We start from the raw sequence: 27,068 nt of genomic DNA, 5'->3' as shown, positions 1-27,068 counted from the left end.
GTTCATTGGGTCTATAGAATGATGAGTTTCTTGCTCTGGTTCCTTCCTCCCACCCTCCCTCCCTCCCTTCTTAATGATAAGGTTCGTCAGCTGTCTTCTCCGTGTGTCTGTATTTCCCACCCATCCATCCATTCTTCTCTCTTCTGTGGCTCCAAAGCTTATATTAACAACAGAAGTCAGTCATATTGTTTTTCAAAGGGTTCATTCTCTAGCAGTGCTTAATATTTATGAAGCCAGAGAAAATTGGCAACTTCACACTAATTCTGCTACTCATTGAGACAATTCTTTCCTTAACGGAGGCCAATAGCTTAGAAATCAAGAGAGCTTTTGAAAATGGTTAGGAAGAGCCAGAGGCTTGTAATTGCTACAAATGCCCCTTCCAAGCTCTGATTAGGTCAAGCTGCATGATTCCTAGGCTAAGCCAGGAAGTTACTTGGACGGGGTCACACTGTCACCGACCACTAAGAGTCAAGCCATCCTCTCGGTGGCCACTTTGCCCTGAGCACAGTGCTGTCCGTCCGCCCTTGCTGCAGAAACGGTATGCCTGTGGCATAATCTGGCAGGCAGCAAAAAAGGTTGGCTACCAGGTAGTTCAGTAAACCCCAAACTGTGATGTTTCTCAGAAGTGAGTTTCTTTTTTGTATCCAAAAAAGTATATTTGTTTCATGTATGTTAATGAATATATTTGAATAAATCAGAATTGGTAAAATGACTGAAGCTAGGAACCACAGTGGTGTGTATTAGAAATGGCTTTAAACAAAAACTCTTAAACCATAGTTTTATTGTAGGATTGTCATGTTTACCTCTTATCTGAGAAATGCTTTGTTTACTATAATCATTTTTAGTATCTAGAACTATCAGAGCGACAGGAACTAGTTGATTATTAGTAAGAAGCAGAACTGTTCCTTCTATTCAAAATGATAAAGAATGTGGAGACCAGCAACAGAAATCTCTCTAATGTCTCCTTGTTTTAATCAGGAGAGCTCCTGGGTCCTTTCAGTACTTCAGACATTTTGATTCATTTTTACTCAGGTCTTCTGTGAAGCTGATGGTGGGCCCAGGCCATCTTCATCTTTCAATTAGACATACCACATGCCTTCCTCAGAAGGTTCTTGGCTCAGAGTTCTGGCCCTTTAGCAACCACCGTCAATAGTTTGACTCAAACCGAAACTTCTGTCTTCTTTAGCGTTCACTTTCAAAAGCCTATTTGCCCCTTCTGACACTAGGCTGAAATTTTCATTCATGAGTCTTCCTTGGCCATATTCTCTTTGTTGCGAGTCCTCGGACATACATGACACCTTTCTCAGAGACCGAAGGGGCTGTCTAGTGGGGGGAAGCTTGGATCAGACCCACAGTCAATGCCGTGATCCTTTTTCTCTTTACTCTCTTGTACCCATGGCACAATTCTCCTCCATGGTAATTACTGGAATAAAGTAATTTCGAAAGTGAGTTGTTCTGATGAAAGTTCCTGAAAAGTCTCAGTGATTTTTGACTTCAGACTGTACTCAGCTGCTTTCTAATTAACAAATTGTAACCAAAGACGGCCTTCTACTCAGTGGAAGAAGGAAAGCCACTTACAGGGTCCCTTACAGTATTGGTCTGGTTGTATAGTTAACGTTAAGAACTACCTACATTGGTGACTTAGAGGCATTTTTCAGTGCAAAGCTGCAGCTGTTGGCAGTAATTAATAGTCATCATTGTTGACAGAAACTCCAGGTACATTGTGCCCCAGACACTGAACAGAACTTTGCATATCTTATGATTCTTCTGCCTCCCAGCACCCTTCTATGGACAATTACTAGTTTACCCCGAGGAGCAAAAGACAAAACTGTGGCATAGCAAGATTCCGCGACAGCTAGGATTTCTGTCTCAAAACCGAGCCCTGACTACATTATGACACAGCTCCAGATAATCCACTGGCAGTGTCCCCAGGGATGTGTGACAACTTTCGAGCCCCTTCAGAATTTCATGGCAAACCTGGAAGCCCCAGCAGCAGGAGCAGAATGTCAGAGTCAAGTCCTGCAAGTGGCCGCTTCCTCTCCTCTCTGAAGAACGTGCGTGGACCTCTGCAGAGTGGACACTCGCAGCTGAAGGCATCCAGCATGAAGCCAGAGTTGCTCCTTAATGGTGGCAGCTTGTCCAGCTATAATCTCTTCCACGGGGACATAAATGCGCAAGCTTGAGATAAAAATTCACTCTGACCACTAAAAGAACAAAGTGCATGGTTTGGTGAGAGAATTAACAAGCCACAGAGTATCAGAAACTGGGCTTAGACAGTTACCGTGGCTAATGATGGTTTCTCATACAGAGTCCCAAGGGGGTTGTAAGATCCAGTGCCCGTCCAAGCCCGGGAGGTGATGCGGATGTGGGAGACCTCCTGGTCCCGGACAAGAGGAGTTAAACCGTAGCAAAGTGCATGCCCCTTTACACACTCACCATTGTTTTATTAACTAAGTACAATGCAAACAGTTCTGTGTGCTAGATCTACCGTGAGTGCCCATGACTCTTTACAAACAAGAACATTGCCCCAGTAAGATGGCTCAGCAGATAAAAAGGTCCTTTGCCACCAAGCCTGACCACCTGAATTTGATCGCCACACGGTGGAAGGAAAGAACTGATTCCCAAAGGTTTTCCTCTCTAACCTCCTCATGTGCACGTACCCTACCCCCACCCGGCAATATACATGTGATCACAAATTTAAAAAAACAAAACATTGCCAGCCCTAGTGGTATCAGCTTATAGTCCAGCTACTTTGAGGGTCTGAAGCAGGAAAGATCCACAGTACATACCAAGGATCCAGGACAGAGTATGTTCAAGGCCAACCTGGACAGTGACTTAGTGAGGCCCTGTCTCAATTTGCTTTTAGAATTTTCTGGACTATTTTGAAGCAAGTGTAAAACCTCTCTTTTCACCTATAAAAACTTTCATATGTGTCTGTGTGTGTGTCTCTCACAGTAGTGATTTTTTAAAGACAGTGTATGCACCACACACTCTTATATCTAATTCTTTAATGCCAGAAAATTCCCAGTCTACCTTTCAGCTTCCCTGTTTGTCCCAAGCATACTTTCTTTTTAGAAAGGTTGATTTTTGTGGGCACACGCACATGTGCCCACATGCGTTTATGTGCACTGTATGCATGCCGTGATCACAGAGTTCAGAAGGTGTTGGATCCCCTGAAACTGGAGTTCCTGAAGTTTTAAGCTGCCTGATGTAAGTGCTAAGAATTGAATCCAGGTTCTCTGGAAAGATGAGTAGTTACTCTTAACCACTGAGCCATCTTTCCAACCCCTCAAACGTATTATTGTTACATTTACCTTATTCAGATCAGGATCCAAAACAGTCAGGGTCCCTGAATCTCAGAAGCATCAGTGAAGAAGAGCTGTGGCCCCAAGTAAGAGACATCACTATCCATTTTCCTTTTCAAAGTGTGGTTAATAAGCTTAGATAAGAAACTGTCAAGAACATCACCTCACCCATAAAAGAGGCAAAATCTTACATGACCATCTAGAGAGTACCTGACCATCCAGAGAGTTTTTGATTACCTTGTTTAGAATATGAGCCAGTAATCTTTATGCCAGTTTTGAATAGAATTCTTAGCAGTTAGAGAGCATGTAGGTCAGCAGTTATTATAGAATTATAACATTTGCTTTATAATGGACTCATGCAGGATGTAATGTTGTATTGGTTTTCCGTTAGGTAGTATGTTTTTGACATCTGTACTGCGTATCGGTGTTTCATTCTTGTTTGTTACTGAGTACTATTCCACCCCAGATAACGAATCTTGTTTCTTTGCAATATCCGGTGATTAAGAACAGTGCTCCTTGCATATAATTCAAGGGAAAGTCTTTGTTTTGACATACACTTTTAGTTCTGTTTGGTTAACTCTGGGAGTAGGGATGCTGAGTCATCCAGTAAGTGTATGTTTAACTCAGTAATCCACCACCATTCTGTTTTAAAGGGTGTAACTCTATCGTCTTCCTAATAGTATGTGAGTGTTTGTGTTCTTCCACATCCCTTCCCGCTTTGGCTACTCTCGGTCTTCAATTTTAGCCACAGTAGGGCATGTGACACTGTCCTGTGATTTTTAGTTTACGTTCCCTACTGTCTAGTACTGTGGAACAGCTTTGTGTGCCAACCGTCCCAATGAGTTCATTCATGAAGTGGGAAGTATCAGTTGAAATCTCTCCTCAGTTTTTAATTGGCATGGTAATACCTTATTTTTCAGTTTTTGAGTTGTGTGTCCCCCACCCCATCCTAGGAACCAAGCACAAAGCCTCAAGCCTATTGGGCAAATGCTGCACCATGGTGCCTTCTCCCTAGCCTGACATAAGAATTCTTTATAAACATGGATAGCATCCCTTGTCAGCAGTGTATAATGTAAACTTTAACAAAACTGTTTTGTTTAGCTGCATCTTTCCAAAAACTAAGTTTACAATTTTTATGAGATCTCTTTTTATCATGCCTTAATTTTATAGAGAGAATATTTTTTGCAGTCTGCTTAAGAAAGTCTTGCCTAATCCAATTGAAAACTTTCTAAATTTAATTAATTAATTTTCTTTTTGAGACAGTCTCTCTGTGAGGTCCAGACTGCTCATGGCGTGGCTTTGAGTAGCAAGATGGTAGGCGGGGACCCCACCATAATTAAGTTGTTTTAATTCATAAATGTAGGTCTGTATTCTGCTTCAATTTTATGTATGGTGTGAGATGAGGGACACAGTTCTAGTTTCTTCATATTCAATACCACTGTTTCAGAAACATCTGTTGAAAAGAGTAAATTTCCCCCACTGAATTGCTTTAGCATCTTTGTAAAGACATCATTGGACCGTAGGTGGTGGTTGACCTCTGACTCTCAACCTGAATACATCAAGAACTTCCTAGGATACCAGGGAGCCACATCTTTGGGTGTATCTGTGGGGACAATTCAAGAAACAAATAACAGAGAGAGGAAAGTTTCCTGCAGACTGTAGACAGTATAGTACATCCCATTGCGTGTGGTCTTGGACTGAATAAGAACCAAGGAGAAAGCCAGCCAATCAGCAGCTCTCCCCTCGCTGCTCTGGTCTGCACAGATCTAAACAAGAGACCTCATGGACCAGCTGCCATTCCTTCCCTGGCATAATGGACTCAAATGTGACCCAAAATCCATCCTTCTCCCTTAAGCTGCTTCTTGTCCAGTATTTGGTCCCATGAGCAAATGTAAATACAGATCTGGTCTAGCCCAGTGATCTGTGTGCTCCTGTCCTCACTTGATAGTAAGCCTTGAGAGCAAGTAATGCCAGTCATTTATTTATCTAATTTTATTTTTGCTTTAATTACGTGTGTGTGTGTGTGCGCGCGCGCAACTCTGTATAGGTATGTGGTGCACATGAGAACAAGTGCCCACAGAGGCAAGAAGAGGGTTTCAGATTTTTTAGAGCTGAAGTTACAGGCAGTTTTAAGCCACCGCCATGGATACTGGCAATCCAGCTGGGGTCCTCTGCCCGAGCAGCACGTGCTCTTAACCACTGAGTCATCTCTCCAGCCCCTGTTTATTTTGAAGACAAGGTCTCCCTGTATAGTGCCGGCTTACAGGCCTCCTGTCTCTGCCTCCAGACTCCTGGGATTGTTACAGATGTGTGCCACCACTCCTGGCAACTTTATATTTCTGTCTTCAGAATTATTTAGACTGTGTACATCCTTCGCCTTTCCATTCATGTTCATCTTAGAATAAATGTGTTGGTTTCTGCACAATAAACGTGGCTGAAATGCTGTTGAATTCATTCCTCTTTGGAAGAGAATCACTATCTTAGAAATACTAAGTTTTATAATAAGTTCATGGATGTGGTTTACATTTCTATTTATTTTAGTTGTTTTCAATTTCCCATAGCAGTGTTTCATAGTTTTCAATATACAAGACCTGCACATTTTTTGTTGTTGTTAAACTAATTCCTAAGTACATTTTTAACCATTCTGAGTGGAGTTTTTAAATGTTCACTTTCTCACCGTTCATTGTTAATATATAGAACTACAAAGCAAGGCATGGTGCTGTACAGCTTTAATCCAGGCACTCGGGAGGCTGAAGCAAGAGAATTGAGTTTAAGGTCAGCCTGGGCTACACAGTGAGTTCCAGGTTAGCTTATTCTAAATAATATGAGCTCTGGGGGAGGACCGTTGTTTTTCTCTTGACCTTTAATAGATTCCTTAGGATTTTCATGTATATATATATAATAATGTTATCAAGAAATATAGACCTGGGGATATCGGTCAGAGTGCTTACCTACTATGTAGAGGATCTGAGTTCAGCTCCAGCACTGAGACAGACTGAGAGAAACAGTCTCTTCTTCCTTCCTGTGTGCCTACTTTTCTTTCATGACTTCCCCGTCCCCTCCCTTTCTTCCTCCTTCCCCGAGGCCCCAGACCTGACCCACACAGGGGTCTGCACCTCCTTCCCCGAGGCCCCAGACCTGACCCACACAGGGGTCTGCACCTCCTTCTCCAAGGCCCCAGACCTGACCCACACAGGGGTCTGCACCTCCTTCCCCAAGGCCCCAGACCTGACCCACACAGGGGTCTGCACCTCCTTCCCCGAGGCCCCAGACCTGACCCACACAGGGGTCTGCACCTCCTTCCCCGAGGCTCCAGATCTGACCCTCACAGGGGTCTGCACCTCCTTCCCCGAGGCCCCAGACCTGACCCTCACAGGGGTCTGCACATTGCATATTTGTCCTGCTTGTGGTTCATGCACTGTGGAGACACAGACTGCCAGCGTGTTTGGTATATTCTCTGAAATGGCTCACATTCTTGGAGCATATGAACATAAAGCCACACAGATGTGGTAGTGCACACCTGTGATGCCCACACTTGGGAGGCCCAGGGACAAGAATCACAAGTGTACAAAGAGACTCAGTCTCAAAAGCCAAACAAATACAGCCTAACAATGAGAGAGTCTTTAAAGTGTCATGTTGGGTATTATGGGAACAGGTATTATGGGAACACAGGGTGGGGACACCCAACTTACCAGAGCAGGAAAATTGGAAGAACACTTTAGGCCGAAAGATTAGCGTAAACAAAGATACCGAGAGAAGAAATGGCCAAGTGTTTGTGAAGAACTGTAAGTGACTCCAGTTTCTCAAGTGTCTGGTGGATCCCAGGGAGTGGTGAGAGATTCCACTGAAAAGGTCATCAGAGGCCAGAACACAGACAGGACTGCATACCAGTCTAATGGTTGACTTTATCCCAAGAAGACAAGGAAGAGGGCTCGGTAGGAAGAGGAATGTATTTGCTTTTAACAATTAGATTAGTCTGGTATTGTAGAAGATGGTGTGGAATGAAAAGCAACAGGCCTGAGAAGGTAGTCCAGCCGATGATGAAATCTGCACCAGAGCAATCTTCACCAAGGGTGGAAGGGGAGAAAAAGATTTCAAGAAATCTTTCACAAGTACAGCTCGGTGGTTGGCTCTGTGTAGAAGATGTGTGTAAGGGTCTAACAATGTTTCTGGGCTGGGGACGTGACTCAGCTGGTCAAGGGTAGGTTGTGCAAACATGAAAACCGGAGTTTGGATCCTCAGCACCTCCATAAAAAGCTAGGTACAGTCAAATATGTCAGTGAGCCTAGTGAGTGTGGGGGAGGGATGGACAGGGCAGATCTCTGAAGCTCAGGGGCCGACCAGTTTAGCCAGTTGGTGAGCTCTGGATTCAGTAAGAGATCCTGTCTCAAAAGATAAGATGGGGAATGATTAGGGAGACACTTAATGATGCTGCTATCTGGCCTCCTCACACATGCGTATCTAAACCCAAAGAATGAAGGCATTTCCAGGCTGCTTCTTTAGGCATCTAGGCAGCAGATGCCATCAGTTAAAGCAAGGTTTTGTCCAGAGGAGTAGACTGGAGATGAAGAGGCCAGATTAGGAGATACTGTACTTAATTAAGAGCCTGTGGGCATCCAGATGAAGAAAGAATGGGCCAACATTCACATGGAACCGTGTCCATTCCAAGCCAGGAACCCCTGGTCTTCCCCAGTCCAGATGGATCTGCACTATTTGGCTTGATATATGGATTTGTCTGTCCTCTGACTTTGTATTGATGGGAACTGGTTTGGAACTCACTATTCTTTTTTTTTTTTTCTCATGTACATTAGTGTTTTGCCTGCATTTATATCTGTGTGAGGGCGTTGGATCCCCTGGAACTGGAGTTACAGATAGTTGTGAGCTGCTATGTGGGTCCTGGGAATTGAACCTGGGTCCTCTGGAAGAGCAGCCAGTGCTCTTAATCACTGAGCCATCTTCTCTCTAGCTGGAATTCATAAAACAGTGTCACATGCTTTTTCTCTCAAAGTGGTTTGAATTCTTGAGGTGCTCTAACTTAGGATGTACTAAAGCGTTTTGGGGAGAGACTTCTGGACTAAGAATGACCTCTGGCTAAGTGTAATACTTTGCCCTCCAATAGGAGGAGTGTGAGGAGATGTCCACACACAGTTCATCTCACACAGGACAAATGCGGTGTGATTCCACCTCGATGAGTTGTCAGATTCATAGGGACAGAAAGACAAGCAGCGGTTGCCAGGATCCGGGCCAGCGGGAAGCTGTATTTATAATATGGAATGGCAGTGATGGAAACCATTCTGGAGTTGGATCGTGATCATGGTCGGACAGCAGCGTAAACACACCACGCCGCTGGCTGAAAAGCTGAAGTTTATTGCACTTTGCCATAACTTTAAAAAAAACTGAAACCATTGAAAGCCACAACCTGAAAATGAAGCAGCGATTCCTGAGTGCCAGCCAGTGATTTCTCCACCCAGTACATCCCACCCGGAGGTCACTGGGAGAGGTGACAGAGTACTGTTTGCTCAGTGTCACTCTGGACACAGCACTGTGCGGAGAGTTTTACACCTGTCACTCAGTACCATTTTCTCAGCAGCCCCTGAGGTTAGGTTACTTTCCCCACTCCGCGGGAAGAGGAAGTGGAAGCATCCGCCAGTCCTTTGGCCTGCCGTTGCAGGAAATAGCATGTACACCAAGACCTGCTTGCAGATCGCCTGTTCCCCGCGCTTCACCAAGGCTTCCTTTCTTGGCAGTCATGGAAATAGCTCGAGCGCAGTCAGTGGCCTCACCGGCTCACCCATTTTCCCTAATATGCCTAAGGTACTGTCATTTGGGGGGAGGGGGTGCCATGATTTCAGAGAGGATGGCGACCACAGTACTCCACTGCCTCTTCTGCAGCAGTTCGAGGCCCCAGCTGGGTGTGAGAATCTCCACCTCAGTGGACATGGTGGGCAGGGATCCTAACTTCTTGTTTCTTCCTGAAAATGGGGTGCTTTGGGATTCTCCAGCGATCCCTCTGCTTCTCCAGCTATGAGACTGTCCCTTTGTGCTGTGGGCCTTTAGAACTCTCCTGATGTTGAAAAGGTGTACTAAGGCTTTCTGGTCTCTAGGGAAACAGTAGTACCTGCTCTTGATCAGCAAACTTTGCATAAAGGTGAGCCTAGGAAAGATAACTACTAAAAGAATCTATCAAGTGTGGTTGGGCCAAGGAGTAAACACCTTCACTGTGTACGACACTAACCCCCTGGCTGGCTGTCATTGAAAGCGCCATCTCTTCTCAGCTGTTTCTCAGGAAAGCTCCAAGTTTAGTTCATGTATCGTTACAGCTAGTCTTTCAAATGCGATGTGGAGGCTGATGTGGCTCTCTTATATACGTACCCCCAGAGGGAGTGGAATTTGACTCCGTGGACATTTAGGCATTAAGCTGGCCTTGCTGAATGAACACTGAAAAGCTAGGGTGATGATGACAGACAGCCCTCTTCTAGAAGTACTCATAAGTAGGCTACCATGCTCAGATTCTGTGTGGCCTTCTCAATGAATGTTGTCCTTTTAATCTCTGGCTATGCTAATAGTCCTTATTTTTATTTGGACGTATGCTTAGAAACCTCGCACAGCTTATAAACTGTGTCCTGTGGCAGACATTAAAAGAATTTGCAGAATATATCCTTAAGCTCATGTTTGATGGAGAGCTCAGAGTTTTGCTCTCAACACAAGCCTCTCCAAATTCCAAGGGCTTTGTTTTGTGTTTGAAGAACAGAGGAACCCAAACCCCTCAGCTCTGTGCTCTGCCGCAGCCCATTGATGAGAAGGCAGAACTTTTGGTGGCATGGTACTTAACACTGTGTTTACCAGATGGCACATGCTCAGTTGGCCTCTCACCAAAGGGATACAGGACTTCAAAAAGCTCCTTCTGGGAGGTGATCAGCCCAAGACTCCAGGCTCAGTAGACTCCATGGAGAATAAACATACATCCCAATGTTCAAAGAGAGTTTACTCCAGTACCATTCCGTGTAGCCATCCTTAAGAGGGACTATAGAAAACTAGCTTGTTGGAAAGAATGGCTTCTTGATTTCAGCTTTTCAAGTTTGATTGGGGGGGGTCCCCCCTCTGTGTAATGGAGGAAGGGTACATAAGTACCTGTGTGCATGAGTGTAAAGACCAGAAGACAAGCTCAGCCATGAGTTCTCAGTAGATTCTGTTCACTTGTTTTGGAGACAAGGTTTCTCTTTGATCTGGAGCTCACTAATAAGGCTAGGGTACCTGGCCAGCAAGCCCCAGGGATCTATCTGTATCTGCCTCTTGAGGGTTGGGGTTATAAATGGATAGCACACCCATCTTTCTTGGTGGGTACTCAGATCCTCAAGCTTGAATGCCAAGCCCTACAGATTGAGCTGTTTTACCATTCCCTCAAGTTTGATTTAACAACTACAAAGTCCTTTGAAACAATGCAGATTTCACTTTGACATTTGAGAGATACCAATGTTGTTTCTTAAGTCACAAGTTACCTAAGGATGCACTGATGGGTGCTGGGATGGTTTTAATTTTCACATCTCTGTATTTATCATACAATTATTCATAGTTTGTAAACTTTTTGAGAGCACTGCTTCTTTGCCCATTTCTTCCAATAGGAATATCTTGAATAACTGTAGGACAATATCAACAAGCAGGACATTGATGGAGACACAGTCAACAGACAGAACTCCACTGTTCCCCACCCCATGCCATTTTATCCTCACAGCTCCCTCTCCATGAATGCACGAGGCAGCGCCTTCCCCCAGTTACCTGCCTGGAGGATCCTCCATTCCCTGCAGCCTCCTACACCCCCAACTTGGCCCTCTGCTTCAGGCAGGATATAGGGCATTAGAGGAATCAGGTCAGGGAGTTCCCTCCTCCCTTCCACACAGTCCCCCAGCCACAGTTCAGGTACGGAGCTCCACCTCACTGCAAGGAGGCTGGGCCAGCTGGGCGTGGTAGAATGAGCTTATGATCCTGGCACTTAGGAGGTTGAGGCAGGAAGATCAAGAGTTCAAGGCCTGCCTGATCTGTATGAGTTCCTAACTCATAAAACAACAAAGAAACTGACAAGTGTCCCTGACTGTGCCCGGGAAGCCAAGGAAAGATGCTGGTGAGCACATGGTCCGGAAGAATCGTGAGAAACCCAGTGTTCGCTGGAGGGAATGGGTGTTGGGAATGGAGAAACAGTGCTGATTAATTGTGAAAGTGGTAATTTACACACCACGGTGATGAAATCTTAGAATCCTAGTGTTAAAAAGCAAGTTATTCCAGGCGGTGGTGGTGCACACCATTAATTAATTCATTAATGAATTAATTCATTAATGAATTAATTCATTAATGAATTAATTAAATTAATCCCAGCACTTGGGAGGTACAGCCAGGCGGATCTCTGAGTTCGAGGCCAGCCTGGACTACCAAGTGAATTCCAGGAAAGGCGCAAAGCTACACAGAGAAACCCTGTCTCGAAACCCCCCCCCCCCAAAAAAAAGCAAGTTACAAGAGACGTGCAGTATAATAGAATTTTCATATTAAAAAAAGTAAAAAAAAACGGTCAAACCTAGGGATACATAATTCTTCATTGAAGCCATATTTTTTAACAAGGTAAGAGTGACTACAGGCATTCATTTTAAGATAGACTATATTTGGGAGAGGCCAGAAGTGTATTTGTTCTCAGAGAGCCATTTCAGACAGACTGGGGGTGGTATTCTTGATTTCTGTTGTTGTTGTTGTTTGTTTTATGAAACGGTATCACTGTGTAGATCTAGCTAGCCTAGAACTCACTAAGTAGACCAGGCTGGCCTCTGCCTCCTGAGTGCTGGAATTAATGGTATGTCCCATCATGTGTTTTTGAAAGGACTTATTTATTTTATTGTATGTGCGTGAGTGCTTTGTGTGTATGTCTATGTGCCATGAATATATATGCCCGGTGCCCAAGAAAGCCAGAAGAGGGAGCTGGATCTCCTGAACCGGGTTTTGTGGAAGATTGTTAGCTGCCGTATGGATTCTAGAACCCAAACCCAGAAGGCCCTCTGCAGGAGTAGCAAGTGTTCTGAGACACTGGGGCAATCTCCAACCTCAGAATCTATGCTTTTAGCATGTTTTAGAACTTAATATGTGTTACACACATTCCTTGCTACATTGCAAATTCAATTTTTGTGTACATGTTCTTGTACATGTGTGTATACACATACATGTGTACACATTCACGTGGGAGCCATAGATAATACCGGCTGCCTTGCTCACTTGCTGTCCACCGTATGTTTTTGAGACGGTCTCTCACCAAACCTGACCCTCAGGCTCGAGTTCCTCCTGTCTCTGTCTCCCCAGTGCTGGGGTTACAGGCACAGGTCACCACACCCACCTTTTTAAATGGGATTTGAACTCAGGTCCTCAAGCTTACATGGCCAACAGTTTACTGTTTGAGCTATCTTCCAGAGCCTGTATAGTAAATTTTAACAGTGAATGTAACACTATAATTAGTCATGATAAAAATACATCTGTATTAGCTGAGTAAGAGTGCAAAATAGGGCTGATTCATCATTTGAAAGGTGATTCTTATTCATTGATTTTTCTAATGCTTATTTATTTGGTTTGGTCTCTCTGTGTGTGTCTCTGTCTCTCTCTCTCTCTCTGTGTGTGTGTGTGTGTGTGTGTGTGTGTGTGTGTGTGTGTGTGTGTGTACACTTGCATGTATGAGCTTGCACAAGAACGTAGACACATGTTTAGGGGTACCCTTGGAGGCCACAAGAGGGTATAACTCCGGTCCTCTGTAAGAGGACTCTTAACCATTGACTACCTCTCTAGCCTTCTGTTTCGATTTTTATTTTTGTTGAGACCAAGTATCTTGTAGCCAAGACTGGGCTCCAGCTTGCCATATAGCCAAGGTTGACTTCAACTCTTGACCCTTCTGCGTCAGCCTCTCAAATGCTGGAATGACGGCCATGCACTGCCACACAAGGCTTCATAATGCTCTTGAAGTGACTCCCTTTGGGCTCAGTCTACCAAATATCACAAATGGTGCCTAGACCATAATCTCACCTGGCATGGGAGTTGTCTTGCAGTTCACATAAAAACAAGATTTATCTATTGACTCAGTTGTCACTGGGAGCTCAACGTGTAGTACCTTTACACCTACTGCGGAGATTATTTCCCTGCAGAGAAATCCTGCAAAAACTGTATCACAGTTCCTTCTGACGAAAGGCAGACTTTACATAATCTAAGTTTAGTAAATATCATCTATTTAAAAGGATCTTGGCCAGGCATGTTGGCACATGCATGCAATTCCAGCACTTGGGAGTCTGGAGCAGAGGAACCTTTAGTTCAAGGCCATCTTGGGCTCCATATGTTATTGTGATCCTGACTCAAAGTCCTGTACCTGCAGAGATGCCATCCACAGCAGACCAAAGCCCGCCCTAATCCCAAACAGAAGTCATTGCTCTAGAGCCATCATCAGAGGTTGCACGCCCAGCTTCCAGCAGGCCAAACTGCTTCATAAACACATCACATCTCTTTTCTCCTCAAATGGAAGGCCTAAAGGACCCACCACTGAACACGCTGCCGGCCCAGCCTATTGCTTCTCTGGCTGCTAGCAAACTCCCCGTAAATAATCTATCCAGAACAGCTCTGCGTTTACCTTCCTCTCTTCTCCTCTGCTCTCCTCCACCTTCCCTTGTCTTCAAGTCTCCACCCTCTGCGAGGGATTCTGTGCTCTCTGTACCCATAATGAGTCAGCATATGGATGCGTACCCACATTTCCAGGGCAATGGACCGAGGTTATCAAAAGGCCCAATCTGTCTAACCAGAGATAAAAATCAAGGGATTTTTATGGCAACCCAGAGAGTCAGCTCAGCAAGTTCACTCTGGAACATACAGTACCAGTCCTTTGGGGAATACCTAGCTGAGGAGTGACTCTTGGTTTCCCGGGTGTAATGCTGGCTGCTGTGCGGACAGCAGATCCTTTGTAAAAGGAAAACAGACCCGGTCATAGCTGGGTGGTGACGAGATAAAGGCAGGCCACTCCTGTTTGAGTGTTTGTCATTTTGGTGGGGATTTTGTTTAACAAGTTCCTACCTTATCTGTCTTTTCAGATTTATAGCTCCAGGGCCCATAAAAGGGAGGCCACAGATATGAATATGAGCTGTGGAGAGAGTGGAAATAAACCCAGGCTCTTCAATAAAAATGATTCCCAGATAGTTGGGATTTTTCTTTTCTTTTACTGCAAAGATCAGTTTCAGAGGCTCCAGTAATATTTGACTAACGACAATAATAACACTAGGCTAACTCTTTATGTTATAAATACTAGAAGGGGATAGCCTTGGTGTTTTTTTTTTAAGCATGCTTGTTATTTTTCATTAACTATATTGAAAAACTGTAAAGTTTACTATTATAACTCAGCTCGGAATTATTTTATTGAATAGTTGGGCCAGGTAGTTTATTTGGTACACGAATAAAAAATGATCCCCACCTCAGAAAATCATTGTCTCACCACTCAAGAATATTTAAATTGTCTCTTTTATAAAAAAACAAAAAACAAAAAAACGGCCATATTCAGGGCAAAGGTTTTATTGTGGCAGCAGCAGCTGTGTGCACACTCTGTGGTCTTTATGCTCTGGAGAGGGTTGTCCTATACATAAGCCAGAAGGACCTTAGTCTGAACCAAGAGCTGACCTGCTGTTCACCTGCATGCCATTGGGTTCCTTCAGTCTGTTGACATTGTCTTCTGCTCCCGTGGAGGAGAATGAGTCTTCACTGTATTCTAAATCACACTAATAGCTGTCACTTATGAAACACTGCAAGATAAAAATCATAATTGCCATTTTACAACTCAAAAGGTAGAAAGCAGAGCTTAGTGGCATGTCTGAGATCCCACAGATGATAAGTGCGGAACTGGGTTTAAGCAAAGTGCTGAGTGTCCAAACTCAAAGCCAGCTCCCTCTCTTCTGCCTCCCTTTATCTGATGCACACGGTGATGTAACACCATCACTGGTCCTTTAGATATCATCTTGCTCTGCTTCCCTGAGATTTGAGTCAGGACTGCTAAGGATGTGGGTACATGAAGTTAGCACGTACAGATTGTGTGCCAGAGCCTTTGGGACAGAAGAGAACATGGAGTATCTTGGTGTGCCTTTGGCACAGCTAGGTCTCATACAATGTTTGACATGTTTGTGGTTGGAGGTGAAAGGAGACAGCTACTGTATACACACTTGATCTTAGCCAAAAGGCCGAGAAGCAATAATGCTACTGCATACACATGGACATCTTCAGGTAAAGGTCTGAGAATTCGTACCCATCATCCCCTGAGGAGATTTTGATAAATATAAGGTGATTTAATGCGCTTGGTTTGGTTGGGCCTGGAGCTGGACCAGAGCCAACACCTGCCTACCAGCAGGGCAACTTCCTGCTGCATTAGGGAAGTTGTTCCTTTAACATCTCCACCCAAGTATTGAACCAACATGACCTCTTCTCCTCATGACACAGGCCCTGGGAGGGACGACGGCACGTCCAACTGCAGCAACATGACTTGATCATCGTTGCCGAATACTGTTTGCTTTGTTTGTTTTCTGGTTTGTTTTGTTTTTAATTTTGGAGAGATCAGTTTATTAACCCACTGGAAAGGACACAAGCCCACATGCCCTTCACTGTGAGTGTTCCTTAGACATGTCAAGACAGAGACGATCCCCTGGTTTTGTAAAGGATTTTAGATAAACACAGAGGCATCGTCTGTCACCAGCGCAGCCCTGTGGAGCCATTAGATGAAAGGGAAAGCCACACGGGTTAGCTACAGGAGGCAACACTGAGCAGCTTTGCATATGGAGTTAAAATAAGAGGCTAGCAGTGGGGCCTGGGGTTCCACTGGAAGGGTGTACACATGCTGCAGCCCAGCAGTCACCCTTAGCTCTAACACGTATGCTAATCAGTACCAGTTAACTGTCTTGTGCCAGCCTTCTGTCAGCTCTAGGCACTTGGTGGAGTTTTCTACACCTACTTCCTGCTTTCAGGGACATGAACTTTCTGTTGATGCAGAGAGAAAGAAATACAGATATGATAGATACAGTGACATCTGCAGAGAGAAGGAGGGGGAATGTCATTTTTGTCTGATAGAGAATTTGGAAAGTTCTTTGGGGGAAGCATCCCAGGGGCGTGGTTTTGAAATTGCAGTCGGATAGGCTACATAGTAGGACCCTGTCTCAAAGCAAAACAAAGACCCCACTGGAGGGTCACTGCTTCATGACCTGATGAACAAGAGACCCCACTGGAGGGTCACTGCTTCATGACCTGATGAACAAGAGACAAAGAATTATTTACAGCATTTGGACCAGTGTATTCCCAGGAACAGCTGTAGGGGTCCGTGGCCACACTGTGCCCAAACTAATTCAGAGGTCTATGAATGATCGGACATTTATCCGTGACAAAGCTATAAAAGCCACATGAAACATCAGACTTTTTCTTAGAGGTTTAGACATCGGGCTTAGTGACTTGACTATCTCATGAGAAAATAGCCATGAAGTCGGGACCCACTACAACTTGCAGCTTGGAGAAGGAAAGTAGAGTGGAGGATTGAATGGGAAGTAATACAAAGGGCAACTTATCATGTAGATGGAGGCTCTGAAATAAGAGGAAGGCACTTGGCTCAGGTCAAGGATCAAAGCCTCAACTTAGGTCAGAACAGTCTAAAGAAGGTGTGGCCTTTGGCCCAAAGGGCAGTGTTATAGATAGAAAGTTAAGAATTGGGTAGAGGTTATTTTTTAAAGGGGTGTGTGTGTGTGTGTGTGTGTGTGTGTGTGTGTGTCCAGAAGAGGGCGCTTCAGATTCCCTTGCAGCTAGAGTTGCAGGCAGTTGTAAACCACCTGATCACCTAATGGAGGTGCTGGGAACCGAGCCCTGGTCCTCTAAAAGAGAGTAAACCTTCTTAACTGCTCGCCATCTCTTCAGCACCAGGACAGAAACTCTTTATGGCTGACTGAAGTAAGCAAACAGTGAAGGGAGCCTCTCTCTCCTGTGAAGCGTGCAAGGTGATCCAGGATGGTGCCAACCCTCAAGCTCTTTTCTGTCTAGATGTGTGGATGTCTGTGAAGCCGGCAGTCATGTGGGAATCAGGAATCTTCCTTCCACCTGAGGAAGCAGAGAGCCATGAGAGAGGAGAGGCGGGCCGTAAGGCAAAGGGCGGGCCCAGCAGCTTCTGGCTTCATGGAGACCAAGGCGAGCACAATGCCACTGTCACAGGAAGTCTCCTCTTGGCAGGAAGCCGTCCTCACAGTCCTAATGCTCTCAGCCAATCTTCTAGAAAGCCACACAATTGCTTTGCTGTGGGTGCTGAGAAAAGATAGGGGCTAGCAGAGGCTCACAGAGCCGATAAGACGTGCCGCTGGAGGAGCTGTCCTACCCAGTCCCTTAACTGAGCATGTGCTCCAGGCAGCTTTAATGGTTCCAGCACTGGGGCAGCATCCCGTTCCCCTGCTCTCATCACTGTCCACTCCCGCAGTGCGGCATAGCCTAGCGCTTCCCGCCCCAGCTGGAAAAAAGAGCCTCTGAGCCTTAAAACGCTGACCCTCCCACCACAGCCCCCCCCCCTACACCTTGCCTCTCTCCAAGAGACCGGGGAGGATAGGCTGGCAAATGTGTGGGTCGAAAAACCAGCTTCCAACGTAAGTCAGACTCACAGCTAGTTGGAGAGCTGTACAGATAGATGGTAGAAAAAGCATTCATCCCACCACCAGAAAACTGGGTTAGGTTCTCACCCTCTCCACACAGTGGCCTCGAGACTTGGTCTCTTCATCTGTGAAATGGAATTGCTCCTTTTCCTGCCTGCCTTCCAGGGCCTCTAGGAGGGTTGATCACATGAATGTAAATTAGGTTCTGTTCTTTAGCAATGCAAGCAAGGCATTAGTTGCTTCTGCCTGTGCCTCTCCCTTGGCTTCCCTCCCTGGTTATACCAGGTCAAGTCAGGTCACCTCGCTCCTGGAGTATTTCACTGGCTAGCTCCTGTGCCCAGATACCACATCCAACCAATGGAGACATGGCGTTTATATCCCATGGGCTCTCCGGGAACCTTCTCCCTTGGTTAGCAGGGCTTCTTTCCCACTCACAAGAACCTGTTTGCTGACCCTCCTTTCTGTCTGTCACTCCTTGGCCTCATCTCTCTTGTACCATTTCTGAAAACCTGGCTGCTGTTTCGCTGTCTGATCTGAACGTCTTTCACCTGCCCTGAAGAGCACAAGGTGAAATTTTAACATGTTATCCCGTGAACTTGCCTCGTTAGGTACTTTGCTCCCTGAGGTCCAAGCCTATGTCGGAATCACATTCTAGCACATTGTTAGGGCCAGAGCCTCCCACAGTGGCAGGCCCTGAGCAGAAGCGCAGCAGCCACCGGGTAGTGGGAGCCCCTTGTACTTGGACAGACAGGGTCCTTTTTCCTCGTCACTGCCTGAGAGGTAGATGGCACTCCCATTTTGCAGCGAGAAGAGAAGTTTGCAGGAGAAGAGAAGTTTGCAGGATCTACATGTCATCTAACTGGTGGCAATGCGAGGGTAGCCGGGGTCTCTGTGTCCTGGAAGGGATCCAGAGTACATGGAATCCCAGGGGGAGGCATGACCATGGAGCGGCCCATGGTAATGCACAGGCCCTCCTGGGACTCGAGGCTAAGGCTAGTTATGGAAGTCCTCACAGGAAACACTAGACCAAACAGGAAGCAGTAGGCATGATTGGGGGGGGGCAGCTCCTCCTGGGGATGAGGAGCAGGATCCAGGTGATCCAACTGACCTATTTAGTCCAAGTCAAGAGAAGGGGAGTCAGGAAGGATTGGGGTGACTCAGCCTCTGCCTGCCTGGAGCCATCAATGGGCTTTGTAGCCTATTTCCTGGGGAATTTTTCAGATCAATCAGTGATTTCATCATTCTCTCCTTAAGCATCCTAGGAGACTGTTCACATGACTGTCTGGCTGAGGACAAGAGGTCTGCTCTCTGACAGGAGAAGCTGGGACGTGGTGGCAGTTTCTAGACCTAGTGGAAGTGGGGGTGCTCTTCCTTCCTGATCTCCCTGAGCAAAGCCAGAGTGTAGGTGAATGGTGCTTCATGTTTCAGTGTCTGCCTCATTTGTGAAGACCGGAGCTCCCTAGAGGGAGGCAGCTCTCGCCCCGGGTTGAATTCATTGTCCCTTTTTGTCGCACCAGGATAGGCCTAGGGTGGGACTGATAAAGAGCTAGCAATGCCAATCTTGCCAAGCAAGCTGGAGGCCAGTGGTCAGGCCTGAGGGTTGGAACATAGCACAGAGAATGGGCAGAGTGCCAGAGCTTAGTGGTCTGTCTCTAGAATTCTGGGTGTGGCATAGGATTGGCTTCTGAGAAATCAAAGATAAACATTCAATACATACGAATTTATTGGCGTGGCTACATTGTTTGTCAAAAAAAGTCATAAATTTACAGACCAGGATTTTTAAGAAAATAAAAATATTGAGAGAGAACTGTCTTTCCATCGTCAATTTGTTCTCCTTACCAAAAGAAAAGCCTTTGGTTATTCTTTAGCCTTAAATATTAAAATTCTAGCTCTCCTATGCCGTTAGGAATAATTTTTCTTACTCATTTACTTACTTATACTTACTTTGTTTGGGGTTTTTGTTTGTTTATTTATTTATTTATTTACTTAGTGACAGGATCTCTAGCCCATGCTGGCCTCAAACTCGCTGTGTAGCCTAGGATGACCTTGAACTTCTAATCAGACTACCACACCCAAGTTCATGAAGTGCTGAGCATGGAACCCAGGGTCTTGTAAATGCTAAGCAAGCTCTCTACCAGCTGAACTACATCCCAACCCTAGGGACAGCTTTCAAAGAACTCCTTCCCCCAAGCCCTGTCTACAGTCTGGACACAGCAGACCTCATATTTTCTTTAACACTCACCCTGACATCTTCTTCCTTCCTCCTTTCCCCCCAGTCGACTAAATCCTTAGAGGAGCTTGGGGCAGAAGAAGAAAAGAAAAATGGGGGCTAATATGACAATAAGATTTGGACCTTCACAAGTAAATATTACAATTTAGCTGGCTAACGACTTGTGGAAGCTTGTTAGGTCAAAGTGACTCACTGGCGTAGATGAGGTTATTTTTAGAGCTGTAATTTGTACTGTTTAGAAAAGAATAAAGAGACGGTAGAAGGCGAGGTAGCTCATTACAGTTGACAGAGCTCATGAACCCAGCATCCATGCGAAAGATGACTCAGCAAAGGGGTCGGTTGGTACTTTCTCTCAGAATTTTACAGACGTGAGTCATCCACTTGAGTCTGCAGACACAGCATCAAGGTACCCATGACTCAGCTCCCATTTAGACAGAGCACCAGAATTCAATTCTGATCCGCTTTTGTAGTTAAGGAGTGAGGAAATTACATAGCAAAGCAAAGCAGGCCTTTGTACCATGCAGCCATCCAGTGTTTGAGCAAGGGCTCATTGATCTTCATCTCTGTCTTTCAAAGACTCTATTTATGATCCCTGCTGGGTCATGTCTTTTCCTTCTGCCGCAGCACACTGCAGTACCGCCTCCTCACACGGGCTCCTCTGACCCAGGCACTCAATCAGCTTCAGGAGAAACTCAGCCTCACCCTTGCTCCATTCACAAGTCCAGCATGAAGGCCCACTTCCTTTAAACAGAATGTGTGGAGTGGGGGGGGGGGGGGGGGTGTGTGAAACTCTCAGCCTAAGATATTAAAATATTAGTCCTCAAGGCTGGAAGAAAAAGCGTCCAAAGGCTTCTCCACTCCACATTTTACCTATGGTCAGAGGTTACAAGAAGTAAAATAATATTTAACAGAGTCTCTTGTTCCCCAGCAGGAGGGCTTTGAATTTGCCGTATAGCCCAACTTGAAGTCCTGATTCTTTTGCCTTTACCCACTAAGTTCAGGTCTGAGCAGCACGTGCCACCACACCTGACTCTAAAGTGTTTCCCCATGCTTTACAACAAAACAAAAACAAAACCCCCCAAGTACCCATGCACATAGATCTCTCTTTATAGATACGCAGCCTTGGTCAAGGCAAGTGCACATTTGTCCAACAGGGCTTCCACTCTGTTTTCTGACTGACACTGAGCATTGCTGGTCCAGTGGCCCTCTTGGGATAGCCTCACACACTGAGCTCCCTGTTGTCATCGACACATAAACAACGCAGTTTATTCAGAGATAAGAGTGTAACCTGTCCGTTCAATTTGCAGGCCTGTCGTTTGATTGTTCATAGCCAACGATGAGTTTCACTGTATCTATCAAAGAAACATCAGCATGAATGCAAAAGCAAGTGCTTGAGAAAGCCCCCAGTGAAAAGCACTAGCCTCCTCCCTGTGTCTGCCCATCCGCAGCCGCTTTCAGCCGCCTCTGACACTTAGCAGTTGCCTCTGTGACCATCTGTCTGCTTTGCTCCAAACTTGCTGTATCAGTGGTACTATTACCAGGAACAGTAGAGCATGCATAGGCTAAAGTCCTGTCGTCAAGAGAAGCCCTGTGTATGTTTAAGTCAACTCAGCAAATATTGAAACAAATACTGTGAACCCAGCCCTGGCCTAGGCCCAGAGCTACAGAAGTGGCTAGGGGTACAGCATTTGTCCCTGGGTGGGAGACTCAGACATGCAAGTATGCAGATATATTTGTGGACTGCTGTAACGCAGGCATGCCAAGCCTCTTCTGAAAGTCTTCAAGCAAGGCCCTGAGCTCCCTGTGTAGATTAAAGTAGGTGAGGGGGGATGGATGCCCCAGAGAGAGCAGCACAGCATGCGCAGGACTGGTGTGGTATATTCTGATGGTGGAAATAATTCATAAAAGGGACTTTTCAGGGTTCATGAGTCCTGGGCAAAATGAGAGAGAAAAGGAATTTGCCTGATTAGGAAGAACCCGTGTGCGTCAGTTGTTGAAAATATGTCATCTTCCTGATGGGAAGGCCTGGAGGAATGTTAAACATGGATGTGGCATTATCTCTGACTCCCAAGTATGATGGCAGAGAGGAGGAGAATGCAAGTGGGAAGAGAAACCGGGGGTAGAAACCCGACTTTGGTAACTAGTTCAGGCAAGAGACTGTGAGGAACTAAAACTGTGGGAGTCGGGAGAGGAAAGGACGGAGTCTAGAAATACATCAGAAGAGAATCGGGGCTTAGTGAGCACTCAGACTTGGAGGGTGAAGGAGAGGGAGGACTCGCAGATGGCTGTGTAATTCTGGCTGGATGAGGAGGGAGTGGAAACTGAAGCAGAGGACCAGAAGTCAGGAGAATGCCAATGAGTTTGCATGTGTTGAGTCTGGGGTGTTTGTGTGAGAAGTGCAGATGTTCAGTAAGTAGCAGAAAATAGATGGGACAAACGCTTTGTAACCCACGTAGTGATGGCGGTTGAAGCCTTGGGGCCTGTGTTATGGCCAACAGTGGATGAAGGGCAAGAGAAGATTACTGCTGGAAGATGCTAAGCGGCAGAGGGGTAAGGTGAACCAGGAGAGGGACATGCGGAAGGGAGGGGACAGGATTGGGAAGGACAAAGAAAAGCATCACCATGGTGATGGTTGTAAGGGCCACCAATGCATGTGGATAGACATAAGTCAAGTGTGACCAGGTTCTAGGGGTTGTTGAAAGTCCTCTTTTATGAGTGGAGAGCGTTAAGGAAGAGGGAATAGGTGGTCACTAGTAGAGGTGATGGCCAAGGAGGCAAGTTTGGAGAATGAAATTATCATCCAACGCAAGGAGGAAGAACCAGTGAGGTGGCAGGCAGTTGACGTTTCTCAGCACAGAGTGTAGCCGCTCCTGAGAACACGGAGGAGTGAAACGTGCTAGTACCACCACAGGCCTGCCCTCAGCTCCCCTGGGAACCACTGAGCAGTGTGTTTTCCCTCTGTCACCGCCCATGGAGAAGGCCACTTGAGAGGCATAGAATAGAGTCATCTTTGGACCTGAGATTTGGTCAGAGCGGACCATGAGCCCCTCCATCTACACTTTATCTTCTAAGTAAAGGGAACACGTTAGAGGACAGAGGAGCGCTAGCTGGTCCCTCTCTCTGCCTCGGGCCCCCAGGAGCATTTAGTGTGCTCCCCTGTAAGTAGTCCTCACACTGTGTTGTGATTGTCCCTGACTCCTCGACAGCCAGCTCAAGCAATTTATTTTTTGCTTTCCCTCGAATCCCCCTGCCCATAGCCCAGAGTTAGACAGGCAACTTGGGCTTCTAAATAAACCACAAACTCACCTTTTCCTGTCTAAATATGCTTATAGAATGTACCGGGTCCTGTTCTCACAGAAACCACAACTGGGTATGGTTTTTTGTTTTGTATTCATGTTTGGTTAGTTGGTTAGTTGGTTGGTTGCTTGCTTGCTAGCTTGCTTGCTTGCTTTCTGAGATAGTTTCATGTAGCATAGGCTGGTCTAGAACTGACTGTGTAGCCCAGGCTGACCTTAAATTCCTGATCCTTCAGCCTACACCTCCCAAGTGCTGGAATTACAGGCCTGCACCACCAGACTTGGCTAAAACTGAGTTTTAAATAGTTGAAATCCCAAAGTTCATTTTGTGCTAGCTGAAAAGCCTTGGTCACATTCTTAGAGCTTCAGGCCAACAGCTCTTTAGTTCACACAAATATTAAACTATACTTGCACCAAATTCACACAGATGTTTAGATGCTGGGGGTGGGATGTGCACTTTCTGAACCTGCGAGTCGTGACCCTTTGGGGGTTGAACGACCCTTTCACAGAGGTCGCCTAAGACCATCAGGAAACACAGATATTTACATTATGATTCATAGCAGTTGCGAAATTAGTTATAAAGTAGTAATGAAAATAATTTTATGGTTGGGGTCACCCCGCAACACAAGGAACTGTATTAAAGGGTAGCAGCCTTAGGAAGGTAGAGAACCACTGCTCTAGATCCAGGGCTCAACAAGGGCAGTTCTTTGCCCAATAGGCCATTCTGTGCCAAGAAGACAAACTTCCAAATGGAAATGTCTTAGAAGCCCACCATTCTCTCCTGACTCATTCCAGTGCCCCCTGCTCCTGCGCTACTTTGCAGATCTCTGTTTGATTTTTCTGTGAACTAACCCTGAGGAATGCCTTAGCAAGCCGAACAAAGAGCCAAACCAGTGTTTCCATGAGCCAATTAATAATAAATCTAAAAGGAGGCATTTGGCCTCTGGCATCCGAGATCTTCATCACAGTGTGTGTTGGTGAGGGGTCAGGGCCAAATGGGGCCGGAGTGCCGTGCCGGCGTAAGCAGCGGAGGGCACCCTGAGAAGAACTTAGCTGTTGAGTCTGCCGTCGAGACTGTTGGAGATACGACCAGGTCCACGTTAAAGTCCTTGGAAACTTGAGTGTCTTTTCTGTTTCTAATCTGATTCTTTTCACTAGCCCTTAAATACTCCGTCTACTTGAACTTCCCTTTCTGAATCCAGACCTCTTCGGTCTTCCAAGCCAAAGTTTAGCCCGAGCTCGATGGGTTATAGGCTAACCTATAACTCACCAGGCCTCACAGAGCTGCCCTTAGCTGCATACCAGTATTGTTTTTATCACAGAGACTGTAGCTAGCACCATAGACCAGAACAAGGGGTAGGGCAGTCATTAAGTTGACATCTGTGTATAGGTCAAATAAAAAGCCAGCTCCCAGGAGCAGAGAATGCTTATTGATCTATTCCATATGAACATTGATTAGTATGTTGTTTGGAGCCGACTTGAATGGTGGGTGTGGGAGGCCTTGGCAGTTGCTCTGGTAAAAAACCTGCAAGTATATTCAAAAGTATATCCAGCTGTCTAATGTAGGCTGATAGTGGTGTTTGAATGTACGTTCTCATTTCTCTGATCCAGGGTGGGAGTCAGTGTGAAGGACAGTGTTCTTGCAGGCCGTCCTCAGTAGGATGGCAGCCTCACCAGGGCGGAAATGGCCGAGTGAAGGGGGCCAGAGAGGACCAGGTTGTGTGTTTGGCTGAACCTTAGATTGAGTGTGATGTTAAGAGAACTTAGAAGAGGCAGGAAGAACTCTTCCCCCCACGGATGCCGGAACGCTCTGACAGCATCAGGACCATGAGATTTCACATCTAAAGGCTTGAATCCAAGGTAGCGCTGCCTGATTGAAAGGAGGTACTGTCTGTTCCTGAGGTAGTGTTCTGTGAGTGGGGTTGTGTGCCAAGCTGGAAGGCTATATTTAAGCATGGAGCCTGTATTGTGACATTCTCCAGGCCTCTGGAATTAGTGGGCTGGAGCCTAGGTGAGAAGTCAGAAAGGAGGTGGACATTTAGAAGTGTTATCAGAGGGTCTTCATTGATGGATGGACTACCTGAAAGAGGAATTATTGGGCCTCACAGAGTTAACAAGTCCCTTGACTGAGCTTGGAGACTGAGACTAGTGAGTCGATGGAGGGATGAGGGGGTTGAAATTGGAAAGGAAGAGAAGTAGCAGGTCAGTGGTGTTACAGAAACCATGGGAGAACAGGGGTGAGCGACAGTGTCAGATGCCATTAAAGCTCCATAGGTAGGGCCATAAAGTGTTTTCCCCATCAAAAGGAGCAAGCAAGGAAATTGAAACATCAAAAACAAAAATTCAAGCCTAAGAACATTGTACCCTTGAGCTTAATTTGTCTGAAAGACAAGCACATTATCTCCCTCTTCCCTGTCCATTCTGACAAAATGTCAACCCAGACTCTTAGGTTTTCTCCATGCAGGGCCAGCAAATGCTTGCCTGTAGCCGCCCCTGACTGAGATGGTAACCCAGTCAAACTGCCCAAGTAGCATCAGAAGCCAGCAGCAGGTCAGATTGGTAGAACCTGTGCTGGAAGACATGTATAGGCTGCAGACCCAGAAGACTGATGTCTGCTGACAGTCTTGTCTTCTCTCTCTCAGCTGGTTCTCTGGCTGGCCCCAGAGGCAGGTCGACTGACTCTCGAGGAGAAAGGAGGAGAGAGGGGACCCCAGGGCAGAAAGCATGCAGCACATTGTAGCATTCACTCGGGGTTGATGGCCTGCATTTTCTTCGTGCTTTAAAAAGTATGTATTAGAGCAAACAAAACAAAAGCCTGTCGTGCCGTATGTCTGTTCCAAGGGATTTTCAGATTTGGGTTCATGGAGAATCCAGTCATGCCGTGAAAACAGCCATTGTGCTGTGGCTGCTTCGTTTCTGCAGGGAGGCTTTCGTGTGGTCAGTGGCCTGCCACCGTGGGTCTCAGGAAAGGACCCCGGCCTCGTCTCTGTGGCTGCTCAGGCAGTGGAGGCAGGCCACCCCCCACAGCACAAGCTTTTCACTTGTCACTTGGGTGGTGACTGCCGAGCCCTTGCTGACCCGCCATCGAGTGAGTCCTCTGATGTGAGAAGGCAGAGAAACCTCTGAGGAAAACGAGCCCCGGTCAGCACAGCTGTCAGAAGACAGTGGAGAGGGGGGATAAAGAGATGTCCCCATGTCTGTGTTATTTACTCAGAGGCCCCCACCTGACTCTCGTACTTTTTAGTCAGCCTAGTGGGGTTCCTTCCCGAATCCTTAGCAGTCCAGTCATTCTACAGCTGAACTCCAGGACAACAACCTAATACTTCAGAGCCAGGAATTAGGGATTCCGAGCCAAGGACAGCGCTCTCTGGCACTAGGTTAGAGGCTAGCCCACCTTACTGGCCATGCCACGACTAGAGGGCCGACTGTGAGAATTTGATTTATAATTCTGAATTGAATCACGTAGGGTTCTGAGAGAAGTAAATGTGAAGTTATTTAGATTTTTATCAGGGACCACACACACACACACACACACACACACACACACACACACACACACACACGGTTGTGGGACTTG

The 27,068-nt window shown here is 46.1% G+C and overlaps 1 protein-coding gene across 4 annotated transcripts in view; it reads left to right on the top strand.

Moving 5' to 3' along the window:
* Babam2 (BRISC and BRCA1 A complex member 2) overlaps positions 1-27,068 on the top strand; it is a 373,611-nt gene that overhangs the window by 305,743 nt on the left and 40,800 nt on the right. The window contains exon 11 of one of the 4 annotated variants that reach the window (XM_037198069.1): positions 26,134-26,277. The exons of the other annotated variants lie outside the window; for them this stretch is intronic. Within the exon in view, the coding sequence (XP_037053964.1) occupies positions 26,134-26,231 (98 nt within the window). The 3' untranslated portion in view covers positions 26,232-26,277. The remainder of the gene's footprint in view (positions 1-26,133; positions 26,278-27,068) is intronic. 4 annotated transcript variants of the gene reach the window in all.

Source organism: Peromyscus leucopus, chromosome 22 (assembly GCF_004664715.2).
Source record: "Peromyscus leucopus breed LL Stock chromosome 22, UCI_PerLeu_2.1, whole genome shotgun sequence".
Taxonomy (NCBI): domain Eukaryota; kingdom Metazoa; phylum Chordata; class Mammalia; order Rodentia; family Cricetidae; genus Peromyscus; species Peromyscus leucopus.
The sequence above is the reverse complement of the archived record's forward strand: the minus strand, read 5'-3'. Positions and strand labels throughout refer to the sequence as shown.